Raw genomic sequence first — 19,865 nt, forward strand, 5'->3', positions numbered from 1 at the left:
AAGGTAGGCTTATTTTCTATCTTCAGGCTAGTTAGTTTCTCAGGCTGTGCCGAGTTGCATAGGCAGAGTTAGGCGCAATCCACGGCTGCCTCTAGTGTTGTTTGGAGAGGATTAGGGATTGCGGTCTGCAGAGTTCCCACGTCTCAGAGCTCGTTCTATGATTTTGGGTTATTGTCAGATCACTGTATGTGCTCTGACCGCTATGTCCATTGTAGTACTGAATTGCCTTTCATAACACCCATAGCAGCCGGCGGCAGAGCAGGGAGATGAATTCTCCCTGCTCTGGCGCAGAAGGTAACTGTATCGGCGCGCTGCGCGCGCCGATACATTTACGGTGGCATAGCTCCGGGTGGGCCCCCTCTGAGCACCGGGCCCGGGGCGACGGCACCCTCTACCCCCCGGTAGCTATGCTACTGCTAAGGGCTTATTCTCACATGTGAGAAACTCAGATGAGTCTAACATGTCAATACCCGGCACTGCACCCAGCACTCAGGAGCGGAGCGTGCGGCTGCATGTATTGCATGTATGGGCAGCACGGTGGCGCAGTGGTTAGCACTGCAGCCTTGCAGCGCTGGGGTCCTGGGTTCTAATCCCACCCAGGACAACATCTGCAAAGAGTTTGTATGTTCTCTCCGTGTTTGCGTGGGTTTCCTCCGGGCACTCCGGTTTCCTCCCACATTCCAAAGACATACTGATAGGGATTCTAGATTGTGAGCCCCATCAGGGACAGTGATGATAATGTGTGCAAACTGTAAAGCGCTGCGGAATATGTTAGCGCTATATAAAAATAAAAAAGATTATAAAAAAAAATAAAAAAAAAAAGATTATTGCTACACGGCCGCACGCTTTGCACCTGAGTGCCGGGTGCATTGCCAGGTATTACCATGCGAGACTCATCTGAGTTTCTCGCATGTGAGAATGAGCCCTAACAGTCAGCATCAGCGCTGCCGGCTGCTCTCACAAGACACCGAGTGCGGCATTTTCTGCTTTATAGGGGTAAGGCGAGACAGGGTGGTTGTGATGAACGGGTACAGATAACAACATGTGTGACATGGCCAGGACGGGGTGACAGACCGGTACAGGTAACAACATGTGTGTTACACGGCCAGGACGGGGTAACGGACGGGTACAGGTGACGTGTATAACATGGCCCGAACAGGGTGACGGATGGCTACAGGTGACACAGCTAGGACGGGGTGATGGACGGCTTACAGGTGACACGGCCAGGATGGGGTAACGGACAGTTACAGGTGACATGTCTCAATATCTCAATGAGAATAACTGTTTAACTGCATATCAGCATGGGTTTATGAGGAATCGCTCCTGTCAAACCAATCTAATCAGTTTTTATGAAGAGGTAAGCTATAGGCTGGACCACGGTGAGTCATTGGACGTGGTATATCTCGATTTTTCCAAAGCGTTTGATACCGTGCCGCACAAGAGGTTGGTACACAAAATGAGAATGCTTGGTCTGGGGGAAATTGTGTGTAAATGGGTTAGTAACTGGCTTAGTGATAGAAAGCAGAGGGTGGTTATAAATGGTATAGTCTCTAACTGGGTCGCTGTGACCAGTGGGGTACCGCAGGGGTCGGTATTGGGACCTGTTCTCTTCAACATATTCATTAATGATCTGGTAGAATGTTTACACAGTAAAATATCAATATTTGCAGATGATACAAAACTATGTAAAGCAGTTAATACAAGAGAAGATAGTATTCTGCTACAGATGGATCTGGATAAGTTGGAAACTTGGACTGAAAGGTGGCAGATGAGGTTTAACAATGATAAATGTAAGGTTATACACATGGGAAGAGGGAATCAATGTCACCATTACACACTGAACGGGAAACCACTGGGTAAATCTGACAGGGAGAAGGACTTGGGGATCCTAGTTAATGATAAACTTACCTGGAGCAGCCAGTGCCAGGCAGCAGCTGCCAAGGCAAACAGGATCATGGGGTGCATTAAAAGAGGTCTGGATACACATGATGAGAGCATTATACTGCCTCTGTAAAAATCCCTAGTTAGACCGCACATGGAGTACTGTGTCCAGTTTTGGGCACCGGTGCTCAGGAAGGATATAATGGAACTAGAGAGAGTACAAAGGAGGGCAACAAAATTAATAAAGGGGATGGGAGAACTACAATACCCAGATAGATTAGCGAAATTAGGATTATTTAGTCTAGAAAAAAGACGACTGAGGGGCGATCTAATAACCATGTATAAGTATATAAGGGGACAATACAAATATTTCGCTGAGGATCTGTTTATACCAAGGAAGGTGACGGGCACAAGGGGGCATTCTTTGCGTCTGGAGGAGAGAAGGTTTTTCCACCAACATAGAAGAGGATTCTTTACTGTTAGGGCAGTGAGAATCTGGAATTGCTTGCCTGAGGAGGTGGTGATGGCGAACTCAGTCGAGGGGTTCAAGAGAGGCCTGGATGTCTTCCTGGAGCAGAACAATATTGTATCATACAATTATTAGGTTCTGTAGAAGGACTCAGATCTGGGGATTTATTATGATGGAATATAGGCTGAACTGGATGGACAAATGTCTTTTTTCGGCCTTACTAACTATGTTACTATGTCTGTAACATGGCCAGGACGGGGTGATGGACGGCTACAGGTGACACGGCCAAGATGAGGTGATGGACGGCTACAGGTGACACAGCCAGGACGGGGTGATGGACTGCTACAGGTTGACACGGCCAGCATGGGGTGACGGACGGCTACAGGTGACACGGCCAAGATGGGGTGATGGACGGCTACAGGTGACACGGCCAGGATGGGGTGATGGACTGCTACAGGTTGACAGCCAGCATGGGGTGACGGACGGCTACAGGTGACTCGGCCAGGAAGGGGTAACGGACGGGTACAGGTGACATGTCTGTAAATGGCCAGGATGGGGTGACGGACGGCTACAGGTGACACGGCCAGGATGGGGTGATGAGCGGCTACAGGTGACACAGCCAGGATGGGGTGACGCCAGATGGCTACAGGTGACACAGCCAGGATGGGGTGACGCCGGATGGCTACAGGTGACACGGCCAGGATGGGGTGGTGGATGGCTACAGGTGACACGGCCAGGATGGGGTGGTGGATGGCTACAGGTGACTCGGCCAGGATGGGGTGACGTCGGATGGCTACAGCTGACACGGCCAGGACAGGGTGATGGATGGCTACAGGTGACACGGCCAGGATGGGGTGACGCCGGATGGCTACAGGTGACCGGCCAGGATGGGGTGGTGGACGGCTACAGGTGACACGGCCAGGATGGGGTGACGCCGGATGGCTACAGGTGACACGGCCAGGATGGGGTGGTGGATGGCTACAGGTGACACGGCCAGGATGGGGTGATGGACGGCTACAGGTGACACGGCCAGGATGGGGTGACGCCGGATGGCTACAGGTGACACGGCCAGGACGGGGTGATGGACGGCTACAGGTGACACGGCCAGGACGGGGTGATGGACGGCTACAGGTGACACGGCCAGAATGGGGTGACGCCGGATGGCTACAGGTGACACGGCCAGAATGGGGTGACGCCGGATGGCTACAGGTGACACGGCCAGGATGGGGTGACGCCGGATGGCTACAGGTGACACGGCCAGGATGGGGTGACGCCGGATGGCTACAGGTGACACGGCCAGGATGGGGTGACGCCGGATGGCTACAGGTGACACGGCCAGGATGGGGTGACGCCGGATGGCTACAGGTGACACGGCCAGGATGGGGTGACGCCGGATGGCTACAGGTGACACGGCCAGGATGGGGTGACGCCGGATGGCTACAGGTGACACGGCCAGGGTGGGGTGACGCCGTATGGCTACAGGTGACACGGCCAGGATGGGGTGACGCCGGATGGCTACAGGTGACACGGCCAGGGTGGGGTGACGCCGTATGGCTACAGGTGACACGGCCAGGATGGGGTGACGCTGGACGGCTACAGGTGACCTGAGGCATAAATGTGAGCGGCTCACACAGATTTCTGCTGCACGGGTCCAAGTGTAATAAGGTCAATGAAATAGCAAATTGCAGGCGTAAGTCACGTGATTTGCAGTGAAATCTATGGAAGTGAGATGTGGGCAACATGCAGCCAGTGACAGAATATGCAACACATTAGGAAGCAATAGTCGCGTCAGTCCCTGTCGCAGGAGGTCGCAACGTGAGAGAATCATTACATGCGATGGTGAAACGCAAACCCGAGGTATTGTGTAGACAGTACTGCAACACAGGTCGTGAGAACAAAGACCCTAATGCCGCTGCTACATCGCATTGTAAGGTGATTGGAGTCGCATTGCCACCTGCAAAGTAATGTGACAAGTCGCAAGAATCCAATTGTTTCTGCCTTGTCGCGGTGCCTTGTGGATGGATTGCGAGCGCCCTCACTATGCAGCAGCGCGGCCGGACCTGTGTCCTGACCACCAGTAGTGCCACTGCCGAGTCCGCTTGGCCGCAGCTGACCAGCACAGGACGCACGTACACCGCACAGCAGAACGTCACCGAACGTAACAGCGCTCGGCGCGAGTTACCTGCCATTGATACAATGATAGCGTCATGTGTGATTGGTTCGGGAACCACAAGGGGCGGGGCTCATTTCGTTGTCCAATGATAGCGAAGAGAACTCCGAACTGCTGGCAGCCAATCAGACACTTGCGTCTGAGGCGGCGCTGACAGCTGATGTTGTGCACTGTGCAGTATGTGCCGCCTGCTGGTGAGAGCGGTCATGTGTCGGAGCTGCTGACAGCGGCTTCTACGTACAAGGCATATGGCGACCTTAAAGCGGGACTCCCGGCTCACCGGCTGGCAGAGCACGCTGTGTGTGGGGCTGGCGGGGGTGCTGAGCCGCTCCGCCACTGCTCCTCTGGACGTGGTGAAGATTCTCACACAGGTGGGGACTTTCCACTCCAAGCAGGGCTTCCTGCGCGCCTTCCCGGTGCTGCACGGGGCGGAGGGCATGAAGGCTTTCTGGAAGGGTAACCTGACCGCCTGTGTGCGCCTGTTCCCCTACAGCGCCGTGCAGCTGTCCGCCTACCACAGGTAAGGGTAGGGTGCGCATGCTCCTCACGTTACTGGGGGCACAGACTGGGGGCTGCGTGTTGTCCCACATCCGCCTGTGCTTCTGTATATGGCCTGTGTGATGAGAATGTATCACCCGATACATGTGTACGTGGCCATATAGCCTGACGCAGTCCTGCTATGAGAGGACCACGGCCTCGCTGTTAGGGTGACGCCGCCACGGCCTCGCTGTTAGGGTGACGCCGCCATGGCCTCCACATCGCTGTTAGCCCACGTGCACACGTTGATTATTTGGCCAGGTTTCTACATCAGTCTTACCTCAGGAGAGGAACAATCAGAGGAAAAGTATAATAGAAGCATGTCGCCAGTTTTGGCTTATGAGTACTGAAGGTGTGATCGTGGCCTTCACTTGGTTGTCTCCTGCTTTGCCGTGATGCGCGCCAGCTGGTCCTGATGTCATTATACAGCAGGCTGATGGGACACATAGGGCAGTAGATGCTGCCAGTTTAAGGGTACGTGTCCACGTTCAGAATGGCAGGCGCTTTGGGCAGAGCGGAAAACTCGCTCCGCCCCCTTCTGGAGACGCGATGATGTTGGATGTGTTCATTGCACACATCCGGAATCTCCGCACACCACACATAGGGCCCTGTGTTTTACCTTGCGGCGGCGCAGCGTCACCGCAAGGTAAACGGACATGCTGCGATCTAAAAAGACGCGCCGGAATCGCAGGGCCGCCGGATGCGTGTTACCACGCATAGTGGAGACGGGATTTCATAAAATCCCCTCCACTATGCTGTAACATCTGAACGCTGCGGATTGAACGCTGCGGCTCCACGCAGCGTTCAATCCGCAGCTATTCCGGATGTAATATGGCCCGTGGACACATACCCTAAGAGCTCAGTCTTTTCCTCTATATGGTAGATTACTCAGTGCCGCACCATGGAGTGCTGGGTGCAGACCTTGTGCAGCGGCCTGAGGTCCAGTATATAAAGACTGCAGGCAGCACTCGAAGTAAAGTGTACAAAAAGTGGATGTACTCTATTATCCTTTGTGATAGGTCACTGAAGTACCCCTGGTGTTGTATCCTTTACTGTCTTGGAGGGCTGCCTTCTTTATATTTGACACCATGCAGTATTTGTAACACTATCATCTTCATCGTGCTCGGGGTGGGATTGCTGCTGCTGCCCCCTGACTGTCCCTTAGATTTGGGCTCATGGACTGTTAGGCCGGCCTCACACTACCGTGTTTTACGGACGTAAGAGAGGTGCTGAAAATACGGATTGCATACGGTACAATGATTCTCTATGCCCCAGCTCCTATCAGCCGTATTTTACTGATCCGTATTAAACGGGCTTCTACGGCAGTAGAAAATCGCAGCATGCTGTGTTTGTCACCGTATTGAGCAAAAAATACAATGAAAGTCTATAAAAATACGGATTACACACGGACCAGCAGTGTGACTTGCGAGAAATACGCAGCGGTGTTCTATAGAAAAGCCGGTAATTCAGTGCGGTGTACAGTAAAATCACACTGACAGGTTAGAATAGGATAGGTAGAATAAATGTGTACACATAGAATAGATATATTTTCATCCAGCGCTAGATGGCTTTAAAGCCGGTAATTCAATTCCCGGCTTTGCTATCTCCTTCCTAAACCCAACATGATATGAGACATGGTTTACATACAGTAAACCATCTCATATCCCCATTTTTTTGCATATTCTACACTACTAATGTTAGTGTGTGTGTGTGTGCAAAATTTGGGCGCTCTAGCTATTAAAATAAAGGGTTAAATGGCGGAAAAAATTGGCGTGGGCTCCCGCGCAATTTTCTCCGCCAGAGTAGTAAAGCCAGTGACTGAGGGCAGATATTAATAGGCTGGAGAGGGTCCATGGTTATTGGGCCCCAGCCACCCCAGAAAAGGCACATCTGGAAGATGCACCTATTCTGGCGCTTGGCCAACTCTCTTCCCATTCCCGTGTAGCGGTGGGATATGGGGTAATGAAGGGTTAATGTCACCTTGCTATTGTAAGGTGACACTAAGCCAGATTAATAATGGAGAGGCGTCAATTCTGACACCTATCCGCTATCCATTATTAATCCAACTGTTTGCAAGGGTTAAAAAAAACACATTATTAAAAAGTATTTTAATAAAATAAACACACAGGTTGTTTTAATATTTTATTGCTCTCTCAATCCACCTGAAGACCCTCGCTCTGTAACAAAGGAAAAAATAAAAAAATAGAATTATTCTTACCGTTAATTCGGTTTCTAGGAGCCTTCCACGACAGCCACAGGAGGTTGTCTCCATACCCTAATGGGGGACAGGAAGCACAAGAGGTTAAAAACCCCTCCCACCTCCCATTAACCAGTGTCTTTCCTGTCCCCCATGGGCATGGAGAGGTTCCTGGTGCGCTGCGTGGCCGGCTCTGCAGTTGTACCTTTTATATTTCTTGCCGGGCATTGGTGGTAGGGCCCTCAGGGCTTCCTCCTCCGTTATGCTCCCGTCTCTTCTGGATTCGGGACCGCATTCCCGGTCCTCCTGCGTCCTCTTGGGGGATAAAGCGGACCGGTGAGCCCATCCTGGAGGCCTCCCTGGGCTCTCCAGTGTCTCCCCCTCCTGTGCGCGCTGTTCGGCGACCCGGAAGTCACGTGGTGCTCTACTTCCGGGTCGTCGCTTCTGCATAGGAGCGATATCCTGTCCAGCGTTATGGACTACCGAACGGCGTGTGATGCACGCTGCACCCTCGCACGCCTGCCTAGGACCGCAGAGGGGGAGGGGCGGCTAATTGCCACACGCTGGTGCAGTCTTATTTTCTATATAAGCTGCGAAGACGTCTCAGGTAAGCCTGCTGTAAGTATGGATTCGTCTTGCCCTGCAGCTGCAGAGCCCAGCGCTCCTCAAGCCTCAGTAAGTGCGGCAGAGATGGGTCCCGTTTAAAGGTAGTTTTAAGTATACCTTCTTACACCGCTTCCTCTCTCATTTCAGGGAGTCAAGCCTGGTCCTAGAACCGTTACTAAACGCAAATGCGCTACCTGTAATGTGAAAATGCCCTTAAATTGGGAGAAAAAGTTGTGCCAACCTTGTACGGATAAAGTAGTCCGGGTGGAACACCCTTCATTAATTGAAGAAATTCGCTCCCTGGTTAGACAAGAGGTCCAAACCTCTTTGGCCACACTCGCCCCCCTCCACCACCACCACCGTCCTCACCTGGTCCATCACTTCCCAAAAAGAGGAAAATCCAGGAATATTCCGGGTCAGAGTCTGAAGGGTCTTATACATCATCTTCAGTCAAATGGGAAGATGTTACCCCATAAATCTGCGGAAATTAGAAAATATCTTTTCTCCTCTGAATACATTGAGGAATTAGTGTCTGCAGTGAGGAATACTATGGGGCTAAAAGAGGAACCAGTTCCTCAGTCTATACAAGACGAATTATTCGGTATACATACCGAAAACAACCTGGGTTTCCCGTGCATAAAAGGATCATAGACATGATCAATAATGAGTGGGAACTGCCTGAGAAACGGCTAACTACTCCTTCAGACTTTAACAATCGGTTTCCTCTAGATGAGGATTCAATCAAATGGAACATCCCCAAAATAGATGTTCAGGTGGCAAGAGTGGCTAAGAAGACGGCTCTGCCGTTTGAGGATTCTTCCCAGTTAAAGGACCCCTTAGATAGGAAAATTGAGAGCCTTCTCAAAAAATCCTGGGAAACTTCTACCTCGGCCCTCAGATTTAATATTGCATCCACCTGCGTGGCCCGCTCTCTCTTCCGCTGGATAGAAGAGCTAGAAAACCACATCTCTCAGGGTACCCCGAGAGAAGTGTTGTACTCCTTGCCTATTTTACATAGAGCAACTGGGTTCCTTGCAGACGCCTCACTGGAATCCATCCGTGTGGCCGCCAGATCTCTAGTCCAGACAAATTCAGCCAGAAGAGCTCTCTGGCTAAAAATGTGGAGTGGGGACGTCACTTCAAAGATAAAACTTTGTTCCATTCCCTTTAAGGGTGACTATGTGTTTGGGCCCTCATTAGATGACATCCTGGAAAAAGCCACGGACAGAAAGAAAACTCTTCCTGAACAAAGACCTCCCAGGAAGCGGTTTTTTCGACCCTCCCAGCCCCAGCCCTCCCAGGGTAAAGGGAAAGGGAAAACTGGGAGGTGGAGTTATGCCAAGGGGAAACCTAAAAACATCCTTATTCCCCAACAAACACAACAAGAAAAACAATGACTCCGATCCGGTAGGGGGGAGGCTTTCGAACTTCGTTCACAGTTGGCAGAATATCTCCAGCCCTTGGGTAGTGAGTGTCATCCAACAGGGTCTTCTGCTAGAGTTTGATGCGCCTCCTCCCAGGATTTTAAGAGTCACCTCCCCGTCATCTCGGGAGACTCAAAAACTGATGATGGCAGGAATACAGGACTTACTAGACTCGAGAGCTATTTCCGTGGTCCCGGTAGACGAGCAAGGGAAAGGACACTATTCCCGTATCTTCATGGTAAAAAAGCCTTCTGGGCAGGCTCGGATTATGATAAATCTAAAAGCTCTCAAGAAATACATAACTTACTGCAAATTTAAAATGGAGTCAGTAAAGACAGCCATCCCTCTAATAGCTCTTCATTCCTATATGGCAACAATAGACCTCAAGGATGCCTATTTCCATATTCCAATGCATCCTCGCCACAGGAAATACCTAAGATTTGCGGTCCACTTCAATAAAAAATCCTACATTTCCAATACAATGTTCTCCCCTTCGGGATCTCCTCGGCCCCAAGGGTTTTCTCCAGAGTCATGGCGGAAGCTGTAGCTCACATCAGGAACCAAGACGTCGCTATAGTGCCGTACTTAGACGACCTTTTAATAATTGGTCCTTCCGCCGAAATTCTCAGAGAATTTCCAAAACTCTGAATATCTTACAGCTTTTGGGTTGGATAACCCAATCTAAGCAAGTCTCAACTATTACCATCAAAGGTGATAAAATTCCTCGGAGTCCTTTTGGACTCGGGAAATCAAAAATCTTTCCTACCAGAGGAACCTGATATTCAAGGTCCTAGACTTCAAGAAACAACGGTCTCCGACTCTGCGGACTGCAATGTCTCTTCTGGGGTCGATGACGGCCTGTATACAATCAGTCCAGTGGGCTCAAAGCCACTCCAGAGTACTGCAGGCACACATCCTAGGAAACTGGAACGGAAATCCAAATTTCCTGAACAGAAGAGTGTACACTCCAGGGAAGGTAAAAGCCTCGTTAACCTGGTGGGCGATGCAAAAAAACCTGCTAAAAGGAGTAGACTGGATACAAGATCCGCTGGTGACGGTGACAACAGATGCCAGTCAAAGAGGTTGGGGAGCAGTTGTCTCGCAAATCCCATTCCAGGGTCTCTGGAATCGGAAAGAAAGCTCCAGGTCCTCTAACTTCAGAGAATTGATGGCAGTGGAGAGGGCCCTTCTGGCCGCCAGCAGTCTCATCATAGGTCAACATGTCAGAGTCTACTCAGACAATATGACGACTGTAGCGCATCTAAAACACCAGGGGAGTCCAAAGTTCAATCAATTGAAAACAATATCAAACAGAATTCTTTGCTGGGCAGAGAAACATCTCTCTCTATCAGCAATACACCTCAAAGGGTCAGTAAATACTCATGCGGATCTCCTAAGTCGTCACGATTTGCATCCAGGAGAATGGAGCCTGAAGGCGGATGTTTTCAGAATGTTGACAGACAGATGGGGACTTCCCGACATAGATCTTCTAGCGTCAAGCCGGAATGCACAGGTCGAGAACTACTTCTCTTTAGACCCCAAGGACAGGTCTCAGGGAGTAGACGCCTTTGCTCATACATGGAGGTTCCATCTAGCATATGTGTTTCCTCCAATACCGTTGCTTGCAAAACCCTCCGGAAGATCCGAGACGATCAAGTCCAGACAATTCTAGTAGCTCTGGCATGGCCAAAGAGAAGCTGGTATCACCTCATCAGAGAACTGAAGGTGGATGGTCCAATCTTTCTATCAGAGGATCTACTCTGCCAGGGCCCCTTTTATCATCCGGAGCCGCAAAAGTTCAAGCTGGCAGCCTGGCTATTGAAGCCCAGGTACTAAAAGCTAAAGGTCTTTCAGAGTCAGTAATTTCTACCTTACAAAAGTCTAGAAAGCCTGTCACCAATGCTATATATAGCAAAATTTGGAAGAGATTCTCCTCGTGGTGTCATCCTCATAATCCTGACCCTTTCCATCCTAATATCGCACAAATATTAGATTTTCTACAAAGAGGATTGGAGTTGGGGCTGAAGCCAAGTACCTTAAAAGTTCAAGTATCAGCTTTGAGCTCTGTCTTCGACCAAGACCTTGCAGGTCACCGTTGGATAAAAAGGTTTATGGTCGCAGCATCAAGGCATTGTCCAAGAAAACAAATCGTTGTACCATCATGGGACTTAAACATAGTTCTAAAGGGCCTTACGGCTCCACCATTTGAGCCGTTATCATCTTGTTCCTCACAGCTTCTATCCTGCAAGACTGCCTTCTTAGTTGCAATTTCTACTGCAAGACGAGTGGGGGAAATACAAGCCCTTTCAATTAGAGAACCTTATCTTACTATAAGAGATGATTCCATTGTGTTCTGACCAGATCCATGTTTTCTTCCGAAGGTAGTGTCAGAATTTCATCGATCACAGGATATAGTCCTTCCATCGTTCTGTCACAATCCTTCAAATCCGGAAGAACACAGATTTCATACATTGGATGTACGGCATATAGTGTTATACTACTTGGAACAAACCAAATCCTTCAGAATTGACAAAAATCTCTTTGTTCATCTATCTGGCCGAAACAAGGGCAAGAAGGTAGTGAAGAGTACCATTGCCAACTGGATAAAGAAGGCCATTACTGAAGCATACCTAGCTCAGAATATTGCGATTCCTGCGGGCCTAAAGGCTCATTCCACCAGATCTACTTCCGTCTCTTGGGCTGAAAGGGCTGGTGCTTCAACAGAGCAGATTTGCAGGGCTGCAACATTGTCTTCTCTACACACATTTACTAAGCATTATAGATTGGACTTCTGGTCCAACCGGGATCTTGCCTTTTGGCCGAAAGGTTCTTCAGGCTGTGGTCCCTCCCTAAATACAGAATTGGTTGGTATTCCTCCTGTGGCTGTCGTGGAAGGCTGCTAGAGAAAATAGAATTTTTCTTACCGTTAATTCGGTTTCTAGGAGCCTTCCACGACAGCATTAATTCCCTCCCGATGTTCTTGGATATTTATTCTGAGAACCTAAAGGTAACCGGTGCTATGGGTTCAGTTGTAAGTCATTGGTTAATGGGAGGTGGGAAGGGTTTTTAACCTCTTGTGCTTCCTGTCCCCCATTAGGGTATGGAGACAACCTCCTGTGACTGTCGTGGAAGGCTCCTAGAAACCGAATTAACGGTAAGAATAATTCTATTTTTTTATTTTTCCTTTGTTACAGAGCGAGGGTCTTCAGGTGGATTGAGAGAGCAATAAAATATTAAAACAACCTGTGTGTTTATTTTATTAAAATACTTTTTAATAATGTGTTTTTTTTAACCCTTGCAAACAATTGGATTAATAATGGATAGGTGTCAGAATTGACGCCTCTCCATTATTAATCTGGCTTAATGTCACCTTACAATAGCAAGGTGACATTAACCCTTCATTACCCCATATCCCACCGCTACACAGGAATGGGAAGAGAGTGGCCAAGTGCCAGAATGGGCGCATCTTCCAGATGTGCCTTTTCTGGGGTGGCTGGGGGCAGATGTTTTTAGCTGGGGATGGGGGCAATAACCATGGACCCTCTCCAGCCTATTAATATCTGTCCTCAGTCACTGGCTTTACTACTCTGGCGGAGAAAATTGCGCGGGAGCCCACGCCAATTTTTTCCGCCATTTAACCCTTTATTTTAATAGAGCGCCCAAATTTTGCACATACACACTACTAACATTAGTAGTGTGGAATATGCAAAAAAATGGGGATATTAGATGGTTTACTGTATGTAAACCATGTCTCATATCATGTCGGGTTTAGGAAGGAGATAGCTTTAAAGCCGGTAATCCAATTGCCGGCTTTGCTATCTCGCGATGGATGAAATATAAATATATATATATATATATATTTACATATTTACATACAGTGGGGCAAAAAAGTATTTAGTCAGTCAGCAATAGTGCAAGTTCCACCACTTAAAAAGATGAGAGGCGTCTGTAATTTACATCATAGGTAGACCTCAACTATGGGAGACAAACTGAGAAAAAAAAAATCCAGAAAATCACATTGTCTGTTTTTTTAACATTTTATTTGCATATTATGGTGGAAAATAAGTATTTGGTCAGAAACAAAATTTCATCTCAATACTTTGTAATATATCCTTTGTTGGCAATGACAGAGGTCAAACGTTTTCTGTAAGTCTTCACAAGGTTGCCACACACTGTTGTTGGTATGTTGGCCCATTCCTCCATGCAGATCTCCTCTAGAGCAGTGATGTTTTTGGCTTTTCGCTTGGCAACACGGACTTTCAACTCCCTCCAAAGGTTTTCTATAGGGTTGAGATCTGGAGACTGGCTAGGCCACTCCAGGACCTTGAAATGCTTCTTACGAAGCCACTCCTTCGTTGCCCTGGCGGTGTGCTTTGGATCATTGTCATGTTGAAAGACCCAGCCACGTTTCATCTTCAATGCCCGTGCTGATGGAAGGAGGTTTGCACTCAAAATCTCACGATACATGGCCCCATTCATTCTTTCATGTACCCGGATCAGTCGTCCTGGCCCCTTTGCAGAGAAACAGCCCCAATGCATGATGTTTCCACCACCATGCTTTACAGTAGGTATGGTGTTTGATGGATGCAACTCGGTATTCTTTTTCCTCCAAACACGACAAGTTGTGTTTCTACCAAACAGTTCCAGTTTGGTTTCATCAGACCATAGGACATTCTCCCGAAACTCCTCTGGATCATCCAAATGCTCTCTAGCAAACTTCAGACGTGCCCGGACATGTACTGGCTTAAAGGGAACCTGTCACCCCGTTTTTTGAGATTGAGCTATAAATACTGTTAAATATGGCCTGCGCTGTGCGTTACTATAGTGTATGTAGTGTACCCTGATTCCCCATGTATGCTGAGAAATACATTACCAAAGTCGCCGTTTTCGCCTGTCAATCAGGCTGGTCTGGTCAGGTGGGCGTGTTCACAGCGCTCTTTTCTTCCCCAGCTTTCCGTTGGTGGCGTAGTGGTGTGCGCATGTCCAGAGTTCCGACTTCCCTGCGCCCACGTGAAGACACAGCGCACGATCTGCGCTGTAATCCCTTGCATCGGTGGGGGCGGCCATCTTCCTGGGGCCGCGCGTGCGCAGATGGAGTGCTCTGCTGCACGGGGCTTCAGGAAAATGGCCGCGGGATGCCGCGCGTGCGCATTAGAGATCGCGGCGGCCATTTTCCCAAAGCCGAGTTTGCATCTCGGCTTTGGGAAAATGGCCGCCGCGATCTCTAATGCGCACGCGCGGCATCCCGCGGCCATTTTCCTGAAGCCCCGTGCAGCAGAGCACTCCATCTGCGCACGCGCGGCCCCAGGAAGATGGCCGCCCCCACCGATGCAAGGGATTACAGCGCAGATCGCGCGCTGTGTCTTCACGTGGGCGCAGGGAAGTCGGAACTCTGGACATGCGCACACCACTACGCCACCAACGGAAAGCTGGGGAAGAAAAGAGCGCTGTGAACACGCCCACCTGACCAGACCAGCCTGATTGACAGGCGAAAACGGCGACTTTGGTAATGTATTTCTCAGCATACATGGGGAATCAGGGTACACTACATACACTATAGTAACGCACAGCGCAGGCCCTATTTAACAGTATTTATAGCTCAATCTCAAAAAACGGGGTGACAGGTTCCCTTTAAGCAGTGGGACACGTCTGCCACTGCAGGATCTGAGTCCATGGTGGCGTAGTGTGTTACTTATGGTAGGCCTTGTTACATTGGTCCCAGCTCTCTGCAGTTCATTCACTAGGTCCCCCCGCGTGGTTCTGGGATTTTTGCTCACCGTTCTTGTGATCATTCTGACCCCACGGGGTGGGATTTTGCGTGGAGCCCCAGATCGAGGGAGATTATCAGTGGTCTTGTATGTTTTCCATTTTCTAATTATTGCTCCCACTGTTGATTTCTTCACTCCAAGCTGGTTGGCTATTGCAGATTCAGTCTTCCCAGCCTGGTGCAGGGCTACAATTTTGTTTCTGGTGTCCTTTGACAGCTCTTTGGTCTTCACCATAGTGGAGTTTGGAGTCAGACTGTTTGAGGGCGTGCACAGGTGTCTTTTTATACTGATAACAAGTTTAAACAGGTGCCATTACTACAGGTAATGAGTGGAGGAAAGAGGAGACTCTTAAAGAAGAAGTTACAGGTCTGTGAGAGCCAGAAATCTTGATTGTTTGTTTCTGACCAAATACTTATTTTCCACCATAATATGCAAATAAATTGTTAAAAAAACAGACAATGTGATTTTCTGCATTTTTTTTTTTTTTCTCAGTTTGTCTCCCATAGTTGAGGTCTACCTATGATGTAAATTACAGACGCCTCTCATCTTTTTAAGTGGTGGAACTGGCACTATTGCTAACTGACTAAATACTTTTTTGCCCCACCGTACACACACACACACACACACACACACACACACACACACACACACACACACACACACACACACACACACACACACACACACACACACACACACTATACACACACGTGTGTGTATATATATATGTGTGTTTTTATGATTTTTGGAGAACATGGATCCCTTGTATATCCGTATGTCGGTTTTGCAAGCCTGCGAGAAAATCTCGCAGTACGGATGCCATACGGATTACATACGGAGGATGCCATGCGCAAAATACGCTGACACACCCTGCCTACAGAGGAGATACGGACCACTATTTTGGGGACTTTTCTGCGTATTACGGCCGTAAATTACGGACTGTATTTTTATACGCTGTGTGACGCCGGCCTTACACATTTAGAATATAGTTTTCAGCCTTAACAACATACACCCCCCCCCCCCCTATATATTGTTGGGGGTCTCTGTTTTACTTTTTGTTGGGGGAAGAGATCTGTAGTGGAGGACTAAGGCCATGTTCACACGTTTCGGTTTTTACTGCGGATCCGCAGTAGTTTTCCATGTGGTGTACAGTACCTTGTAAACCTATGGAAAATAAAAACCGCTGTGCACATGCTGCGGAAAAAAACGCGCGGAAATGCAGCGGTTTATTTTCCACAGCATGTCAATTCTTTGTGCGGATTCCACAGCGGTTTTACAGCTGCTCCATAATAGAAAACCGCAGGTGTAAAACCGCAGTAGAATCCACACAAAAACCGCGGTAAATCCGCAGGAAAAACGCAGTGTTTTTTGCCCTGCGGATTTATCAAAATCAGTGTGAAAAATCCGCACACAATTCCGCAGCGTGTGCACATAGCCTTAGTATTAGTGTTGTGAATATTTTGATAACACTATTACTATTGTAAACTGGCTGGCTGAGCATGTGCTCATCACTGTCAGTTCTGTTTTTCCTCCATGCTCTTGGGTAAAGGTACCTTCACACATAACGATTTTGTTAACCATATCGTTGCTTTTTGTAACGTAGCAACGATATTGTTAACGAAATCGTTATGCGTGACAGCGACCAACGATCAGGCCCCTGCTGGGAGATCGTTGGTCGCTGGGAATGATCAGGACCTTTTTTTTTGGTCGCTGATCACCCGCCGTCATCGCTGAATCGGTGTGTGTGACGCCGATCCAGCGATGTGTTCACTGGTAACCAGGGTAAACATCGGGTTACTAAGCGCAGGGCCGCGCTTAGTAACCCGATATTTACCCTGGTTACTATTGTAAAAGTTAAAAAAAAAAAAAACACTACATACTTACATTCCGATGTCTGTCACATCCCCCGGCGTCAGCTTCCCGCACTGACTGTCAGCGCCGGCCGTAAAGCAGAGCGGTGACGTCACAGCTTTGCTTTACGGCCGGCGCTTACACAGTGCAGGGAAGCTGACGCCGGGGGACGTGACAGACATCGGAATGTAAGTATGTAGTGTTTTTTTTTTTTTTTTTTTTTTTTTTTTTTTACTTTTACAATGGTAACCAGGGTAAATATCGGGTTACTAACCGCGGCCCTGCACTTAGTAACCCAATGTTTACCCTGGTTACCCGGGGACTTCGGCATCGTTGAAGACAGTTTCAACGATGCCGAAGTTGTTCCCCGGATCGTTGGGCGCTGGAGAGAGCTGTCTGTGTGACAGGTCCCCAGCGACCACACAACGATTTACCAACGATCACGGCCAGGTCGTATCGTTGGTAAATCGTTTAGTGTAACGGTACCATTACTGTAGGGCAGCCCTCTGTGCCAGGAAGGGAGGACCAGAGCTCACAACACCTCCCTGTCCTGCAAACCTGAGCTCTGCTGTGTCTTATGAGGCATCACTGACACTGAGCCCTACATGAAGCGCATATGTTTGTCATCTTAAAAGGAAACTACCAGTAAGATTAGGTTACTAAATCAGTGGCGTGCCGCCATTACTGTATGTTTATAATGATCACTTGTGGCAATTTACAGTCAAGTAGACGGAGCTGCATTGGGAACTAGTCACCATCCCATGCCCCTAATGCACCCACTCAGCTTTGCCTTTTATCCCCATTAGTATGTGTAGGTGTGCTAGCAGCGAGGAGACTTCCCAACTGCAGCACCGTCCACTTAATTGTAAGCCACAATGCATGTACTGCACTGTGTGAATTGGCCTCCAGTGTAACATGCACGATAAGGCCGGGGTGACACTTGCATGTGTAATGCGAGAAACTCGCATCAATACCCGGCACTGCCACCAGCGGTTCGGACCGGAGCATTCAGCTGCATAGAAATACATGCAGCCGCACACTCCGGTCTCGAGTGCCGGCAGCAGTGTCGGGTATCGATGCAAGTTTCTCACATTGCACTCGCAAGTGTGACCCCGGCCTAAAGCGAAGTCTCTGAAACCGCAAGAGCCAGTCTATAGGGAAAGTCGGCACTGCTACACTCGTACCAGCTGATGCAGCATTGTTAGGAGTCTGTGAAGTGATTAAGCCGATCATCACATAAATACAATACAAAAGATTGAAACTTCTGCATTTACAAATAAAATATTTCTTTATTGTAGCACGTGCAGGATATTTAGTAAGATCCATCCGGTGAGTGCAGCTGTTTCAATCTTCTTATTGAAGTATTTAGAAGGAACTTGTCATGTCACAAATTGGTATTAACCTGCTGTTACGTGTTACGGAACCACTCAGCACCCAGAATATGTTGTGCAGTTATATGTATGTATAATAGGTTCCATGTGAGATGCATGTCCCTAATGCATCAGCCCACAGGCTGCGCCCCTGGGCAGAGGGGACACGATAATCCCCTTTTGTCCGCCCCCCACCTTTGTAATTCCCACAGTAAATATCGGCAGGCTCCGGCCACCTGCAGCTATTGTAATGTATGTCTGGCCTGCTGCTTTTCTATTGGCCTGCCCTCTGTATCTGTGTGATATTCTGTGTCCTGTGAGTAAAGTGTTGTCAGACTGGAAATACGTGGAGAAGCAGTGATCTTTTATATGCACCCATGTAACCAAGCAATTCCAGCCAGCGTCCTTCATTCAGACTCCAGCCAAAGCAGAGTGGACCTCCTGAAACACTGGGTGGTACTGAAAGAGGTACCCCAGCTTGGTAGACCCCGTTACACTGGTGTCAGACAGCGGGATATGATACACCTTCTACAGGAGGATAGGAATGAATGGAAAACAACTACCAGAAGTTAGAGGACTACATTAAAAGATCTGGTGGAAGCCCGAGGGTTGATCGCCAGCAACAAAACAAAAGCGGATTTGATAGCAGCCATCATGGAACACGACAGTGCAGTGCCCCCCAATGTGAACGTGGAGGAGACTGAATTCCAGAGGGAGGTAAAGAACAAACTGGCGTTCTATGGCCCAAACCCTGCAGTAGAGATCATACGAGAGGTGATGGCTGATGTGCATACTGATCTGAAGGAAAAGATGGCCGAGCGGGCCAGGATAGAGCTGGCCAAGATGGAGATGGCAGAGAGGAGAGTCAGCGAGCAGGGGGAGCTCTTTCCTCCGACCAGGTACCTTCAACAGTAAGCCACAAAAAGATCCAGTATGATGCCTTCCGGCAGTTGGGGGAGGCAGAGGAAGACATTGATGGCTTTCTGCAGGACTTTGAGAGGCAGTGTGCCCTTCATCAAGTGAAGCCGGAGGAACAGGTTCAGATTCTGGCCAGCAAGCTGACAGGCCGGGCAGCGGACGCCTATCGCACGGTACCTGATGAGGACTGTATGGACTATGAGCGGATCAAAGAAGTGATCTTGGCCTGGTATGCGCTGACACCAGAGGCGTACCGCCAAAAGTTCCGCGGACTTATAAAACCCCTGGACGAAGCTTTCCTTAGCAAAATGCGTGTCGTGGGTCCCTGGCTGGTGGCTTCCATTAGGTAATTATGTTCCTTCTTGTATACACTGTGGTTACATGGTCATATTCCCTGACGCTGTGGATGGCGGTAATCTAGCACCTTATATTTTAACCTATATATCTTGCGATTTTGCACATTTGTGGCTATACTAAATGTTATGATACACATGCACTTTTTGGATCCATGTAGTGCATGATCGCTGTCAGCTGCCGCGTCAGGTGAATTGTGAGTTATATATACATGATTTTTCAGCAGGTGTTTATATTCATTAAAGTGATATTGATACTTTGGAGGTAACTCTATCTCTATCCATTTTGCCACTTTTCTAGCCATACCCGCCGGTTGTTCC

General features: G+C 48.8%; 1 protein-coding gene across 1 annotated transcript in view; it reads left to right on the forward strand.

The window, feature by feature from the left end:
- The first annotated feature begins 4,661 nt into the window (after positions 1–4,661).
- Positions 4,662–19,865, forward strand: part of SLC25A43 (solute carrier family 25 member 43) — a 59,166-nt gene continuing 43,962 nt past the window's right edge. The window contains exon 1 of the mRNA XM_069747092.1: positions 4,662–5,040. Coding sequence (XP_069603193.1) covers positions 4,769–5,040 — 272 coding nt within the window. The 5' untranslated portion in view covers positions 4,662–4,768. The remainder of the gene's footprint in view (positions 5,041–19,865) is intronic.

Source organism: Ranitomeya imitator, chromosome 2 (assembly GCF_032444005.1).
Source record: "Ranitomeya imitator isolate aRanImi1 chromosome 2, aRanImi1.pri, whole genome shotgun sequence".
Lineage (NCBI taxonomy): Eukaryota > Metazoa > Chordata > Amphibia > Anura > Dendrobatidae > Ranitomeya > Ranitomeya imitator.